Raw genomic sequence first — 13,243 nt, 5'->3', positions numbered from 1 at the left:
TCCTATTCTAAATCAAGCAGTGGCTTGGTCCCTTCCCGATGGGTAAGAGTAGAATATGAAGGCAACTCTGCCAGAACCCACACCATCACTAACTGCAGAGTGCACCACCCTCCACAAATCTATGTATGTGATTACTGCAACTTCAGCCTGTATCACCTTGAAAAGGGAAAATAACCCATGCTGCATGCACTGGAGTTTGAAGCAAGACATGCTAGATAAACCTTACCACAATTAAATGGAATGAAATCCTGAAAATCCTTTTACCTTCTAAAATACTGATTATACCAGCATCTCTAAGCTTTATCATTAAAGGACTGAATCCTATAGAAAATTATTCCTTTGCCATTCTCTTAGTGGTCTTTGTAATACAGACTTCACGCTTAAAGTTATATTATCTCCTTACTTTAGTAAACTCATGAACTTCTGAAACAATAATCATGTAGCTTGTAATTTCCTTGGTCTTCAGTTAGAATTCAAGAACTGAAATTCAGTTTCATGTTTTAAATCTCAGATACATTTAGACACTTTGTAGTTGTTGGAAATTTAGAAAAGTATTTTCCCAATTCAAAATTTGATCTCCATTTGTATCAGTTATAGGGTAGCTCTAAGCTAGCTGATGTGAAAAGGTGAAAGTGGCTCAGATATTGGGCAGCAATAAATTCACTCATCTTGTGATACTTGGATACTTGAGATGAGAATCTCATAGATTTGTAAGTTCAAGAGCAGGCTTCCAGCTGGTATGGGAGGCCAGACCTTTAGCATGTGTACTAAATAGGCTTTACTGTAAGTACATGATCACTTGGGTTTGCCTAAAATAATATATGCAGTGGAAAATTCCAAATAACTGTGTGTGCAGGACCCAGCCCATCTGCCAGTGAAATCCGCCCTCTGACTTACTGGTTGCAGGATAGATGACTTGGTTAGTTACAGGAGGACAAACTCGATGAGGATGTGAGTACAAACTCACAGCTGTTTGATCTCCCCTTTAGAGTCACATAATCTCCTCCTCTCCTAAACTCTGATTTCTCTGTTCTATTCTAAGTGGTTTAGTATGGGAGGTGCCTGACCTCCAGAGAAATGACAGTGCAGGGTGCTTTGGCAGCTGGGAGGATGAAGCTTGGCATGAAGATCATCAGCTCACTGCAGGTCAGTTAGTTCCTACAGCATTTTAGAAAGTGTTCTTGACCATGGAAGGTCTCTGTACAGTGTCATTCCATGGGTTTAGTACACATGGCACAGGAAGCAGAGGGCAGAATATTCTAACTCAACTTCTTAAATGTGCTTTCTTTTCCCTACAATTATTTTATTAAATGGGGAGAAGCAGAGAAGAGGAGTAACCTCCATCCCAGACCACTTTTTTCTTCTTTTCCAACATAAAAATGTGTTTTAAACATGCATTTTTAAACATGAACATCTCTCATGTCAATGAATTTTGCATAATTACATAATGCAATGTGCCCAGTGCAAAAGGTTAGGACTTTAAACATTAATAGCTTTATTATTCTTGCAGTGGATTTCAAAGTATAAAAATTGCATCTCAACACAGAAGACAAATTAGCTTTTAATTTAAAATACAATGCAAATTCCTAGTGATCAGTGGATAAATTATATGTAGACCACTAACATTTTTAAACTTACATAATTTAAAAGCTATTCAGAGATTCCTTTAATGTGTTCAAAAATTGTGTTAGCCTTTATGATGACATTACTGTGAACTATAGAGAAATGCAGCGCAAAATGTTTTAAAGAAAATTCTGAAAAAAAACCCAAAAACCATATTTTTGCAATGGATATTTTTACATTACAAGAAAAAAAATGGACTAAAGCAGATAGATAGGACAATACCATGTACTGGCTGTACTAAACAATGATCCTGGCTTATGATAGGTAGAGAAGACCTCATATTGGATGATTAACCCACCTGCCATGCTGGGAATGAAGGTGTATGCTAGCATCTATCAGTAAAATCATGGTGTCCCTGCTTTCTTTCTGTCCTTCCCCTTCTAATTTGTCTCTGTAGTCAGAGATGGTCACACAACTTCAGGGAATCAATTTAGAAGCTATGTAATAAGGCATTTCTTACTGCGATGTATGCTAAGCTGTGTTATTTTACTTTGCAGTAAGCTTCATTGGCCGCTTTACTTCACTGTATTGGTTGCCTGAATATAGGTATTTAGTGACATTTCAGTGCCCTGCCTGACCTCCTGCTGCTGGTTTACTGGGATGTGGATCATCCTTGCAGCCTGGGTCTTATCTGCTAGCCTTGGGCAGACATCTCAGACATCATCTGAGGGACGTGAATTGAACCACCCTTCTCATGTCTCAGATGAAAGCAGAGCAGGCAGACTTTGCTTGAACTGCTCTAATTCGGTTGCTTGTAATCATTTAACAATCCCTTCAGCTTCTTTGAAATAATGGTGGGAGATGGTCTGCACAGGTCGTAAGCCTAAGTACTAAGAGTAGGAATGTATAGGTTCTTCCATGCTTGTCTCCAGTGTCAGTATTAGGAACAAACCAGCTCTGACTGCTTCATGGTCGCCTGCGACTCTCTGTCTAAGGAGGGTACATGGTTATTTTATTGTTGCAACTTTATTTATTGGGATCCTAGCAACATATGAAATACAGTAAGTTGAAAAGTGGAGAGGAAGCAGGGTACTTGACAGTGTACGGGGGACATCCATGAGAGGACAGGGACTCGCTGCTGGGCACGTGTATGTGTGATTCTTGTTCCAATGGCAAATACCTAGAGAAAGGGTGGAAATGGGCTGAGGAGCTGTAGTCGTGTGCTGCATCTCTGAGTGCAGCATGGGATTACTTGCCATTATTTTGGACCTGTCAGGGATAACTTGAATGGAAAGCGTTGATTATTTCCAAATACCTGCTACCTAGTTAGCTGGGCTTTCCCCACAATGCCTATCAGCATGCAAGAATTAGCTGAAGCACTGATTAGAGAGAGAATGTTTTGTTTTGCTCATAAAACATCTTGCCTTCAGTGAAGAGTAAGCAAATACTTAAGCTATTTCCTGAATACAATTGCTGTCCTGAAGTGGAACCAAAACAACTGAATGTTACAATTGGGAGCTATGAATCATTGTCTTTGTGCTCTTTTTCTATTTTCCTGCTCTTTTAGTTTATTCTGCTCTTTATATCTTGCAAATCCTGTAAAGATCTGTTGGATCCATGGGAGGATGTATTACCGATTAGTGAACTTCTGTTTTGGAAGGGAGATTTGTTAGCAGGAAATTCTTGCAGCTCTCAGATGATCACCAGCTGTTCCAAATGCACTTTGCAATCTAAATATACAGGATAACCAAAAAATACTGGCCTCTCCAAAGAATAATTTCCAGCAAGGACAAAAGTCTGTTCTTTAGCTGATACTGCAGTTTTGGGGTTATGATTCCTCTCCTAAAACACAGGGCAAAGGTTCACATCATTTAGGTGCTGACAGTTTGAGGTGCTTGGATAATGTGGTTTCAGATGACACTGTCAAACCTACAGTTTCAATATTTGACTGATTTTTTGCATCCATGCTCACTTAAAAAACTTCCAAAGAATATTATAAATCAAGTAGGTTGATAAAGTACATTTCTTTAAAAGTTTTCCATTCATTTTCTGTATTAATACAGTTAATAGCACTGTGGCCAAATTATTTAGAGTTCAGCTTTAATGCTTTAAATTTTCAACTCCAAAGTGCCTGCCCTCGGCTTTCTCTAGTCAGGCCGTCGGTGTCAAGCTACTGCTGCAGGCTCCTATAAAACCTGGAAAAGTTTATAAGAATGGGATGTTGTGGATTCTGTGTGGTTTTGGATAGAGAACATGCCAAACAAAAATATGATTTTTAATTAATCTAACTGGTGCTTCCAGCCATGCTTTACTTCAGATCATCAGGTTGTCCCTGACATCTTTTTCTCACTACTTTCTGCGAAAGTATTTTGCCAGTTAATTCATGTGAGCTGCGCTAAGCTTCTCTACAAGAACTCAACAAAGTTCAGCTGTAGTTAACTTTTCTCCATATTCAACTGTGACTAGAAAGCATATACAAGCTGAAGCAATATGTTTAAATGCCCAGCTTTATGTTAAAAGAATGGTATTAATATTTTAACATTCTGAAGGAGAAAGCAGTTATTAATATCACCCAAAGGCATTACTAAAATTGCTCTCTTTTTAGATTTCAAGATTACCATCTGTGTAGCATCAGTAACAGATGTTCTTTTCACCAGAAAAATTTACATGAAAGCAAGGACAATATGCTTGTATAGGCTAATGGATGTAAAGCGTGTTATAGAAGTAATGGAAGAACAGATAGCAAAGAAGACAATGTGTTTTGTTATAAGGGGATCTGGAGAAACTATTACTCTCCTAGCTAAACCAGAAGCCTCAGTGGTGGAGGTTTTCTCAAATAAATAGTGTCATTGATAAAGTGAGTCCAGTTTTATGAAAAACAAGGTTTTTCAGAATTTTGAATTTCACATTTTTCTTGCTTTTTGTGTGTTTGTTTTTGCCATAATTCATACAATTCCCATGAAATGTCCATGCTTTTAAAATTAAAAGAAAATTGTTGGGGGGAGATGTCCTAAAAATGGATGAGTATAAAACTGAAAACGGTTTTCAGTGTTTCAGAGATTGTTTACTCTGTTCTTATAGCTCTGTTAAATCAAAATGTATGATAGTATGTAACAAATTATAGTAACTCCATTTTGTTTTGTCAGCTTTGTGCAGTGGTATCTTTATCTTTGATTTGCAATTAAGGTTTCTATTTTTAAAGGCTGTCATTGGCTTGCACAAATTTTCCTGATTTCAAAGAATTTCATTAACGGTTTCTTTTCCCTCTCTTTTCTTTTCAGCATTAATCTATTAATGCCGCTAGCATTTTCTAAATCTTTGTATCCCCTCCTGTTGCTTTCCCAGGTTACAGAATGGCCAGTAGGAAACCAGGGTTTGCTGTATGACCGAAACTGGATGGTTGTAAACCAGAACGGAGTCTGCATGACTCAGAAGCAGGAGCCAAGGTTGTGTCTTGTAAATCCCTCAATTGATCTGGAGCAAAAAATTATGGTCATTCAGGCAGAAGGTTAGTAAACAGTATCCATTTCTACCCTTCATTATTGGCGTCAAACTTCTAGGCAGAGACACCTGCATGCACCCACCAAACTTCGGAATGCTGCGCATGCTTGCTGACTTCAGGGACGAATTCTGCTACCAGCTGTGGGCAAAGAAAGCCCAGGCTGTGACATACAGCCCTGGGTACCTTCCTGCCTTGTTGTTGGGAGGGGCAGAGTGTAGACAGTGTTGCCTTATGTGCAGTCATAAGGTGGATGCTCCAGGAAGGAATAATGAACTGACAGATGTGGAAATTTACTGACTAGTGCATCTTTCCACATCATGAAGCCTGCAGGGACTGTTATTGCTGCAAAGGTAACGTAATAGGAGTCTAACATCAAACACCCCGGCCAAAGACTTTCCCATCTTATAGCTCTCCTCCTCCTTCCAGCTGTGGGACTAGAGGGGTAACTCTTCAGTGGAAATTAGCGTGCATTAAAACAAGGACCAGACATTATTTAGCTCAGTTAAATACTTGCACTAGCAGGCAAGTATTTCATGATGTTTGTGCTGCTTTGGATTCATCAAAACCCTTTTTACTTTCTGCTGAGGGAAAAAAAAAAGGAAAAAAACTTACGGAAAGTATTACGGAAAGGTCTTTGCTACTTGGGGGTGCAAATTATTTATTTTGCTAACAGTGCTTTTAGCACTGAATGCTGTAACAGGTTTGCATTCCACAAAAGTCATTATTAATGCTGAGTTTGTATGTGGCTGAATGGTATTCATCATTTCCCTGGGGTCTGACATTTACTCAGCCTGTATGTCTTAAACATTAATAATATATGTGCCCGCATTTTCAGCAGCTAGAGTAAAACGAGGGATCTATATTCAGATTTTTCACCCTTTACTAGAAATCCTTGTGAGTGGATCTGTAGCTACAGTCTCCTTTCTGTTTGTCCATTGCAGTTGTTGTCCTCTTCAGCTGTCTGAGCACCCTCCATAAAATTAGGTCTCACCAGTTGATTTATTTTGTCTGGAATAAGTTTGTCAAATGTACATTTGGGTAATTCCACTAGTCTTGTGCAATTTTTTGTGTGTGTTTCAGATTCCAAACACAATCTGGTCTCTTCTTAGGGAATCCAGACTGGCTCATTGGCACAAACACTGCTATTTTCCATTCTCACCTCTATAACTTTTCTTTGAAAAAGTATTGTTAATTCACTTCAGTTCCATTTGGAGCACCTTACAGCTGAAATTTTTGTAGTACAGTTGCATAGACAGCCTTCTCTCACAATATTTAAATTACCAAGTGCTTCAGAACTAATCATTTCTAGTAATTCAGTTCCTTTCCATCATCTCTCTTCCTTTCTGCTTGCAGATACAGTGTGATAGCAAGGTACCTCTTGCTTGCAGATACAGTGTGAAGTCTTGTTCAAACCTTCTCCATTTATCCATTTTCAGAGGTTCAGCCCTGTTGAGCCTTTTGATTGCTTCATTCCACTCTTCTGAGTATGTTCTTCATTTTTTTCCTTGCTACTACCACGTTGCTCAGACAAGTGCATATCCATTAGTATGTTTGCCTGTCAATAATACCTTCATTGACCTTCAGAGAGTCAGGAATAAGTTTTCTCAGACAAAAATGACAGTCAAGGCCCTCATTTCTCACTGAGATTTAGAATCTCGTGCCAGAGTTAGTGCCAGGGTGAAATTCACCTTTAAATCCTACATTTTACTTTGTGTTATTTTTGGAGTTTTCACTGTCATTCACCTCACTTCCCATGAAAGCAAGAACTATTTCCACCCAAAATGGTTGACCAAGTGTATGGATCACTTTTCTACCCAAAAGCGATTGATCAGATCTTTGGCGTGCTCTAACAGAATCATAGTTGGCATTTATTTGTAGCCTGCTTTGGTACAGCCAGTATGTAACAGTAGAGTAATGTTATTATTTGTATAGTGACTCTAGATACCAATAATCTTCGCCCATAAGGTGGTCTGGACCCTGCTATTTTTCACTCCCATAGTGTACTTGGAACCGTGATATTTTTTTAATGCCAGAGAGTGAGATAATGGCTCTCATTTGCTTGGGGAGGCTATTCCAGAGGTTACTGCTCATAAGGTAGCACAGTGGTGGGAATACAAACCAGCAGGGTAAGACTGAGCGGATAAATCTGCAGGAAGTTGTTCCAATATTTATTCTGTTTTCTTCCCTCTTACCTGCAGTCTAAATGCATGATTTGTTTATTTGTATTAATTTTTAATTTTTTTCTTTTATCCCTTCACATACGTGGGTCATTGTTATATCTCCCACGAGAATAATTTAATGGCAGAGAAATTTAATTTAATTTGTTGACTCTTTCCTTGAAAATCCCATATTAATCACTGTTGGTTTTGTCACCACTCTCTCCAGCCTGTCCGTAGCTTGCTGCTAATGTAGGACCTGAAGCTGAACGCCACTTGTGTAGCTGGAGCAGCGATCAGTGCGGTGAGGAGCAGTAGCCCTCTGATGAGGCAGGCTGGTTGTTGCGCAGCTCAGAGCCTTCACTGGCCTGCGTCGGTGGCTAATGGTATTTCAGATTCGTAGCACCTTGCCTGCTGACTACAGCCACCTCCAGGTCTCTTCCAGCTTTGTTGGTTTGTGGGTTTCTCTCTCCCACTAGATGCCTCCCACCCGAACTGCCTTTCCTCAGCTACATGCATCTTTCCAAGATGACGAGTTGTGTTTCCTCCAACTCCCTCTGTCCTCACCCTGCCCTCACAGTCCCCGTGCAGTTTCTCTGTTCTTCGCAGTGTGATGGGGACACATCTGGTGGTGAGGAGTGGGTGAGGGAGGTGCCGGCGGTGAAAAAAAAAGAGACAATACCTTTGAGCTGCACATGTACTGAATCCCCCCGCTCCAGTGAACATGAAAAAACCCAGCGGCTCCCAGCTGACCGGGTGATAACTGCAGTAAAGTTAGCTGTTCCTCCTGCTCCTCTGCAAGGAGGCAGTAACCACTCTGCTTTCTCTACCAGTTTCTCTGCTGTCATCTGCGCTTTCCTCATAGTGAGAGGAGGCTGTGGCGATGATGGCCATATAGACCACCCTTTGCTGTCTGGAGGCGTCTCTCGCCAATAGAGAGAGCCTAAGGCAACTGTGCTGCTGGATTAGGTGCCTCCGGTAAGTGCCTAAAGCTAAGTGGGGCGAATCCCTCATAGCTCAAGTATACGGCATTCTTACAGAACATTTTGCTGTTACACTATTAGATTATGGTGAAGACTTTATCTGTGCCACTTTTAAAACATAATGAGCCTGTTCTCTCTCCCCCTCCAGGCACGTGCTTTCCTCTCCCTTTAGAACTTTTCATTAGTGGAAAATTTGCTTATGGCTATTTTATTTCAATATGGTTTAATATTCTCTGTCTTCTCTGTCCAACAAAATAAAATTGTCAGCATGATTTAGTGTGACAGTAACTACTTTAATACCTTTTGCTGAATCCTCTGTGTGCTGAGACACTGCTTCATGTTCTTTCTTTAACCCCTGCACATTGGGTGTCTGCATAGCCTGTCTAACAACCAGCCTTGGATGGGCAGATCCGCTGTCTGACTGACGCGGCTGTGCAATCCTGCCACCACTGTGGGTAGTAAAGACATCAGACTGGGACTCTAGGCATGGCCAAATCTGCATGAAGGTGTAGGATCTTTTCCTGGCATGCCTGCAAGATTAGTTGGCTTGCGTGGCAGCTGGGGAGCTCCAGGTATTCCCCTCATCCCTGAGGAAGGGGGTGAGAGCAGAGGGAGAGGAAGGGCTTGTGCTTGGTCTCTCACTGGCTGTACTTTACTTCGGTAGAGGGAGAGAGATACTAATTTTGAGAAACTGCATTTCTGATTTTTTTCACAATAATTTTCTTAGGCTATATGGTTGTTAACAGGCATCTCCTATTCTTTTTGACGTGAAGAGTATAACTAATCCTTGCTATCACAGAACCCACTTTGAGAAAATCGGTGTAACTTCAAATAAGCCCCTGCGGAGAAAGACAACTTCTTATATCTTGACTGAAGCAGTTAATGGTTAGGCTCCCAGCAACTTAAAGGTGGGCAGGAGCAAGTGCCTTTATTTCTAGAAGCCATATTACTTGAGTGGGAATCAGGGGAAATCATACTGCCCTGCTCCATCAAATATATGGGGGCACAGATTACGCTGGGCTTGTTCCTGAACAACATAAAAGTAAGCCAAACAGAATTTAGCTGAGACTGTATTTCTGTAGAAGACTAATTTCTCTCTTTCCATTTTAGCTAACAATCAGCATTACTTTGGCAAGTTGGACATTAGTTTACCACTGCACAGAGGGAGAAATTTTGAGTGTTGTGAAGGCCCTTTAAAATATTGGAGTAGAAAGATGCTAGCAAAACTGAGCAACTAATTACACTTTATGGAGTTTATTGTGCCTTCAAATAGTCATGTGTTACTGCCAGTAAAAATAATGGGAATTAAGTGCATACACTGATGAAAGAATATACATGAATAGTTTATATTTCAGTCTATTGAAATAATAGACCTCTAATTTTACTCATTGACTGAAAATAGGAGCTATAAAGACAAGAACAATTTTTTTTTATATTAATACTGTGAGCACATCTGTGAATTTTATTATCAAGCAAATGACCATGGAGAATGACAGCTTTTACATTTTAGTAAATGTCAATATTCTGCTTTATTTTTTTGCCTTAAGATAGAATAAAATTGTAATTAACGATGTTTAACTGACCTAAACATCACTGTAAAATGTATACTGTTCCATAAAAATGTGATACACTTACTGGTGTATAAAAGCAGGGCTTTTTAAAGCCCTGAGACTCTATTTTAAGAAATTTAGTGGGTATGCCTTGCTTAGAAAGTATTTTTAAAAGATATAATAGCTAAGGATGCATACAGGACGAAATTTTTCAAACTCTTTTTTTGCAGAAGGAACGATGCTAATGTATGATTTTTTGAAAGTACAAGAGCAGGAGTTCCAGTTTATAAGATGATAACATTGGTTTCTTTTTCAGGTTGTTTCAAGCAGGTTCAATGCATTTATTACTTATGTATTTTATTTCCCTAAGTGAACCTAGCTTTTCCTCCTCTGTCTTCGCTTCTGAAGTATGCTAACATCATTAGCTAAAAAAGGAGTAGATGTCTTTTTGTATTGACAGCTTGCGTGGAACAGAGCTGATAGTTGCAGTATAATGAATCTGTACTACATTTCATTATTCTTCAGAAGAGAATAAAACAATTTGATTTCAGCATATCACAGAGCTGGTAGAGCTTCATTCTTATTTGTACTCCAGTAATATAAACAGGAAGCAATGAGTGAAATTGAAGCATGCTGATATAAAGCTGGGGTACAGGAGATCAGTCTTTGCTGGTTTATGTTGCGGTATAATGGAAAAGAGTTGGATTCATTGCAGCCATGCAGTAAAACATTTTGTTCATTGTTTCAGATTATTGCTTTCAATTAACAGAAAGGAAAATAGTACAGCTTTTCTGTTAGTTCTACTAAGCCACAGTAGCCTTTCCATCTCTGTGGCTCATTCTGTTCAAGATAAGAAAACTATGGAAGAAACTGTTAGCATAGATCATTACCAGGGATTCCTCATCTGGTTTAAACTTCGAGATGGATAGGTGGGAATACTTCTCTCATTAGTGTTTTCCATACATTTTATCTTTAAATTATTGTAGCTTTATGACACATTGTATTTCTTTCCTTGAACAGCCTGTGCTTATGTTTTCCCTCCTCCCACCCCTGCCACCTCCATCTTTCAACTTTCTGATCACTCCATCCCACCACTCCAAAAAACCCAACCAAACAGTGATCAACCTTATCTCCTGATTTGCTGGAGAGGGCACAACAGTGATAAACTCATCCTTTCAACAGAAACCGTGACTGAGGCAGTAATTCTGTGCCAGTTTTGTTGCCCAAGATACAGAGAGAATGAAGTTACTCAAAGCTGAAATTGTATATTCCTTAATGTGGTTTGGGTACCAAGGTCATCTGCAGCCTTTGCTCTTTGCATTATCATTTGGAGCCACCTGCAGGCAGAGAATATAATTCTAGCAGAAAGAAAGAGGATTTTTGTTACGTGCTATTTATGAGGCTGCTATGATTGTGAACAGGTGTAAAAATAAGAACTTTTTTCATAACCCTATGTTTCTGCATAAATTTTAAAAAAAAAATATGATTTGCTCTCTGCCCATCTAGGCATGGACCCAATATCTGTATCACTAGAAGAAAATACTGGTAACGAGGCTGTGATCTGTGAGAGTAAAGTCTGTTCCCACAGGTGAGTGAGAGCAGGGAGGAACTGAAGGTGAAAATCACTGCAGTGATTGGATGATTGGATGAACACACAGGGGCAGAAGTCCTTAAAAAAAAGGGGGGAGGGTGGAAAGCAATGAATGACTTAGTGGACCAGGAGAAGACAGATTTAGATAGGTAATTTTGGCATGCCCAGCATATCTAGTTGAAAACACTAAAAGATAATAAAATTTGAAAAGGGGGGGAAGGACAGTACAAGAGACCGTAATGACCTGGCACCCGCTTGAATAAGGGAGCTCTCTGTTTTGCTTGCTGCAAGGATGAGAAAAAGGAAAGGTGTCCCCAGTTACTTCCAAATGCCAACTGGAGGCGGCCTCAGCAGGACTCTAGAATTCAGTGTCTTCATTTAACAGTAATGATGCTGGCAACTTTGCCCCTTTCATGCTGTGTGGATTCAAAATCGCTAGAACCTGCTGAGGTTATAAACAGCTTTCCATATTTACAACCCTTTTTAATTTTGTTTTGACCATCCATGTTGATCACTGTCCCCTTAACAATCTTGGGAAGATTGCAGGTGAGTATGTGAAATAACATTAACTCTAATCAAGAGACATACCACTTCAGTGAAATATAACATTATGCATAAATTAATTTCCTATCAGTGAACTTAAGTGTTTATCCATCATATTTTCTAAGTACTTCCCAGTCTCATTAAGTTTTCTGAGAGGCAGTAGATCAAGTGCCTTCCTAAAGTACATTTGCGTTAGCTACTACATTTCTTTTCACCGATTCTCTTGGTAAGTCCAACTAAAAGAGCCACTTACAGATTTATGTCTTCTTTTAACCAAGGTATACTAATTCTTTGTAACCTGCTACATTTGCTTCTCTGAGGGTAACACATAAACCGACCAGCAAAGACCTGACTATTTTCCCCATTGGGCCATGCAGGAAATTATCTTCTCCTTCTTTTCTACTAGCTAGTCAGATGATAAAGAGGATCCTTTTCTCAGAAGTGTATTTTCCTTAGGTAGTGGTATTCACCCAAGAGTCATTTGTTTTAGCCATCTGTCCCACTTCCCCTCATGTTGACTCATCCTTAGCCTCCCCATGGTTAGCCCATCTATTACAGGCTGCAGAATAGCCTAGGTTATCTTTCTCTCTGTGTGCATATAATTGGCTACCATACTATTTATTGTAGTTTGTCTTTCATGTCAGTGACTGTGTCATTTTTAATGTATGAAATAGGAAATTTTCATGGAAAACTGCTTAGAGTTCTGAGGAGGAAGAAAAGGATGGAATGACAAAGAAAGGGGAGATGCAAGACAAATTGCACGGAGTGGACTGTGATTAGCAAATAAACAAGGCAGGAAGTAAGGCAGAATGAGAGGAACATCGATGAGGCTCCCAAACTGCTCAGAGAACCAACAGCGCTGATGGCAGATTCCTGTGTTTCCGGAGAGGAGCCTCCAGGGCCAAAAAATGGAAATAGGAACAAAACAGTGCTTTGCAGTAGGACAGGAGGTGATTTGTGGTCTGGGGTCTTTTCTGCAAAATCCCTGCAGTGAGCAGTGGGACCAAAAGTCTTTGTTAAAAGGCTTTTATTCAAAAGAAACTCCTTCAAAAGAAGGTATTTTCCACTTATTAATTCTGCTCTCTGACACTGTGATTTCATCCGGTTCCGTTGTCTCAGGTGCTTACTCTGAATTTACACTGAGATAGCTGAGAAAAGCACTCGATGTAGAATCTGCTAGCAGTCACATGAGGAAGTTTAATTTCACAGCAGCCACAAAAGTTTAATGAGCCCAAATTTCCCTTGTGAAGGAATTCATCAGTGTTAGCCTTCATGTTAGCAAGGTTGTCCATCAGCATGTGCTGCTGACATCGGAGGGACATGGCTTTCTAGTATAATATGTAACAGCGGGCAGA

At 39.8% G+C, this 13,243-nt stretch overlaps 1 protein-coding gene across 1 annotated transcript in view; it reads left to right on the top strand.

Annotated features, from left to right (window-relative positions):
• The window catches only part of MOCOS (molybdenum cofactor sulfurase), a 226,150-nt gene that overhangs the window by 189,485 nt on the left and 23,422 nt on the right, over positions 1-13,243 (top strand). Inside the window, exons 9-10 of the mRNA XM_074576354.1 lie at positions 4,909-5,071; positions 11,261-11,342. Of these exons, the coding sequence (XP_074432455.1) occupies positions 4,909-5,071; positions 11,261-11,342 (245 nt within the window). The remainder of the gene's footprint in view (positions 1-4,908; positions 5,072-11,260; positions 11,343-13,243) is intronic.

The sequence above is a fragment of the Larus michahellis genome, chromosome 2, assembly GCF_964199755.1.
Source record: "Larus michahellis chromosome 2, bLarMic1.1, whole genome shotgun sequence".
Classification (NCBI taxonomy): domain Eukaryota; kingdom Metazoa; phylum Chordata; class Aves; order Charadriiformes; family Laridae; genus Larus; species Larus michahellis.
This window is presented reverse-complemented; position numbering and strand designations above follow the sequence as displayed.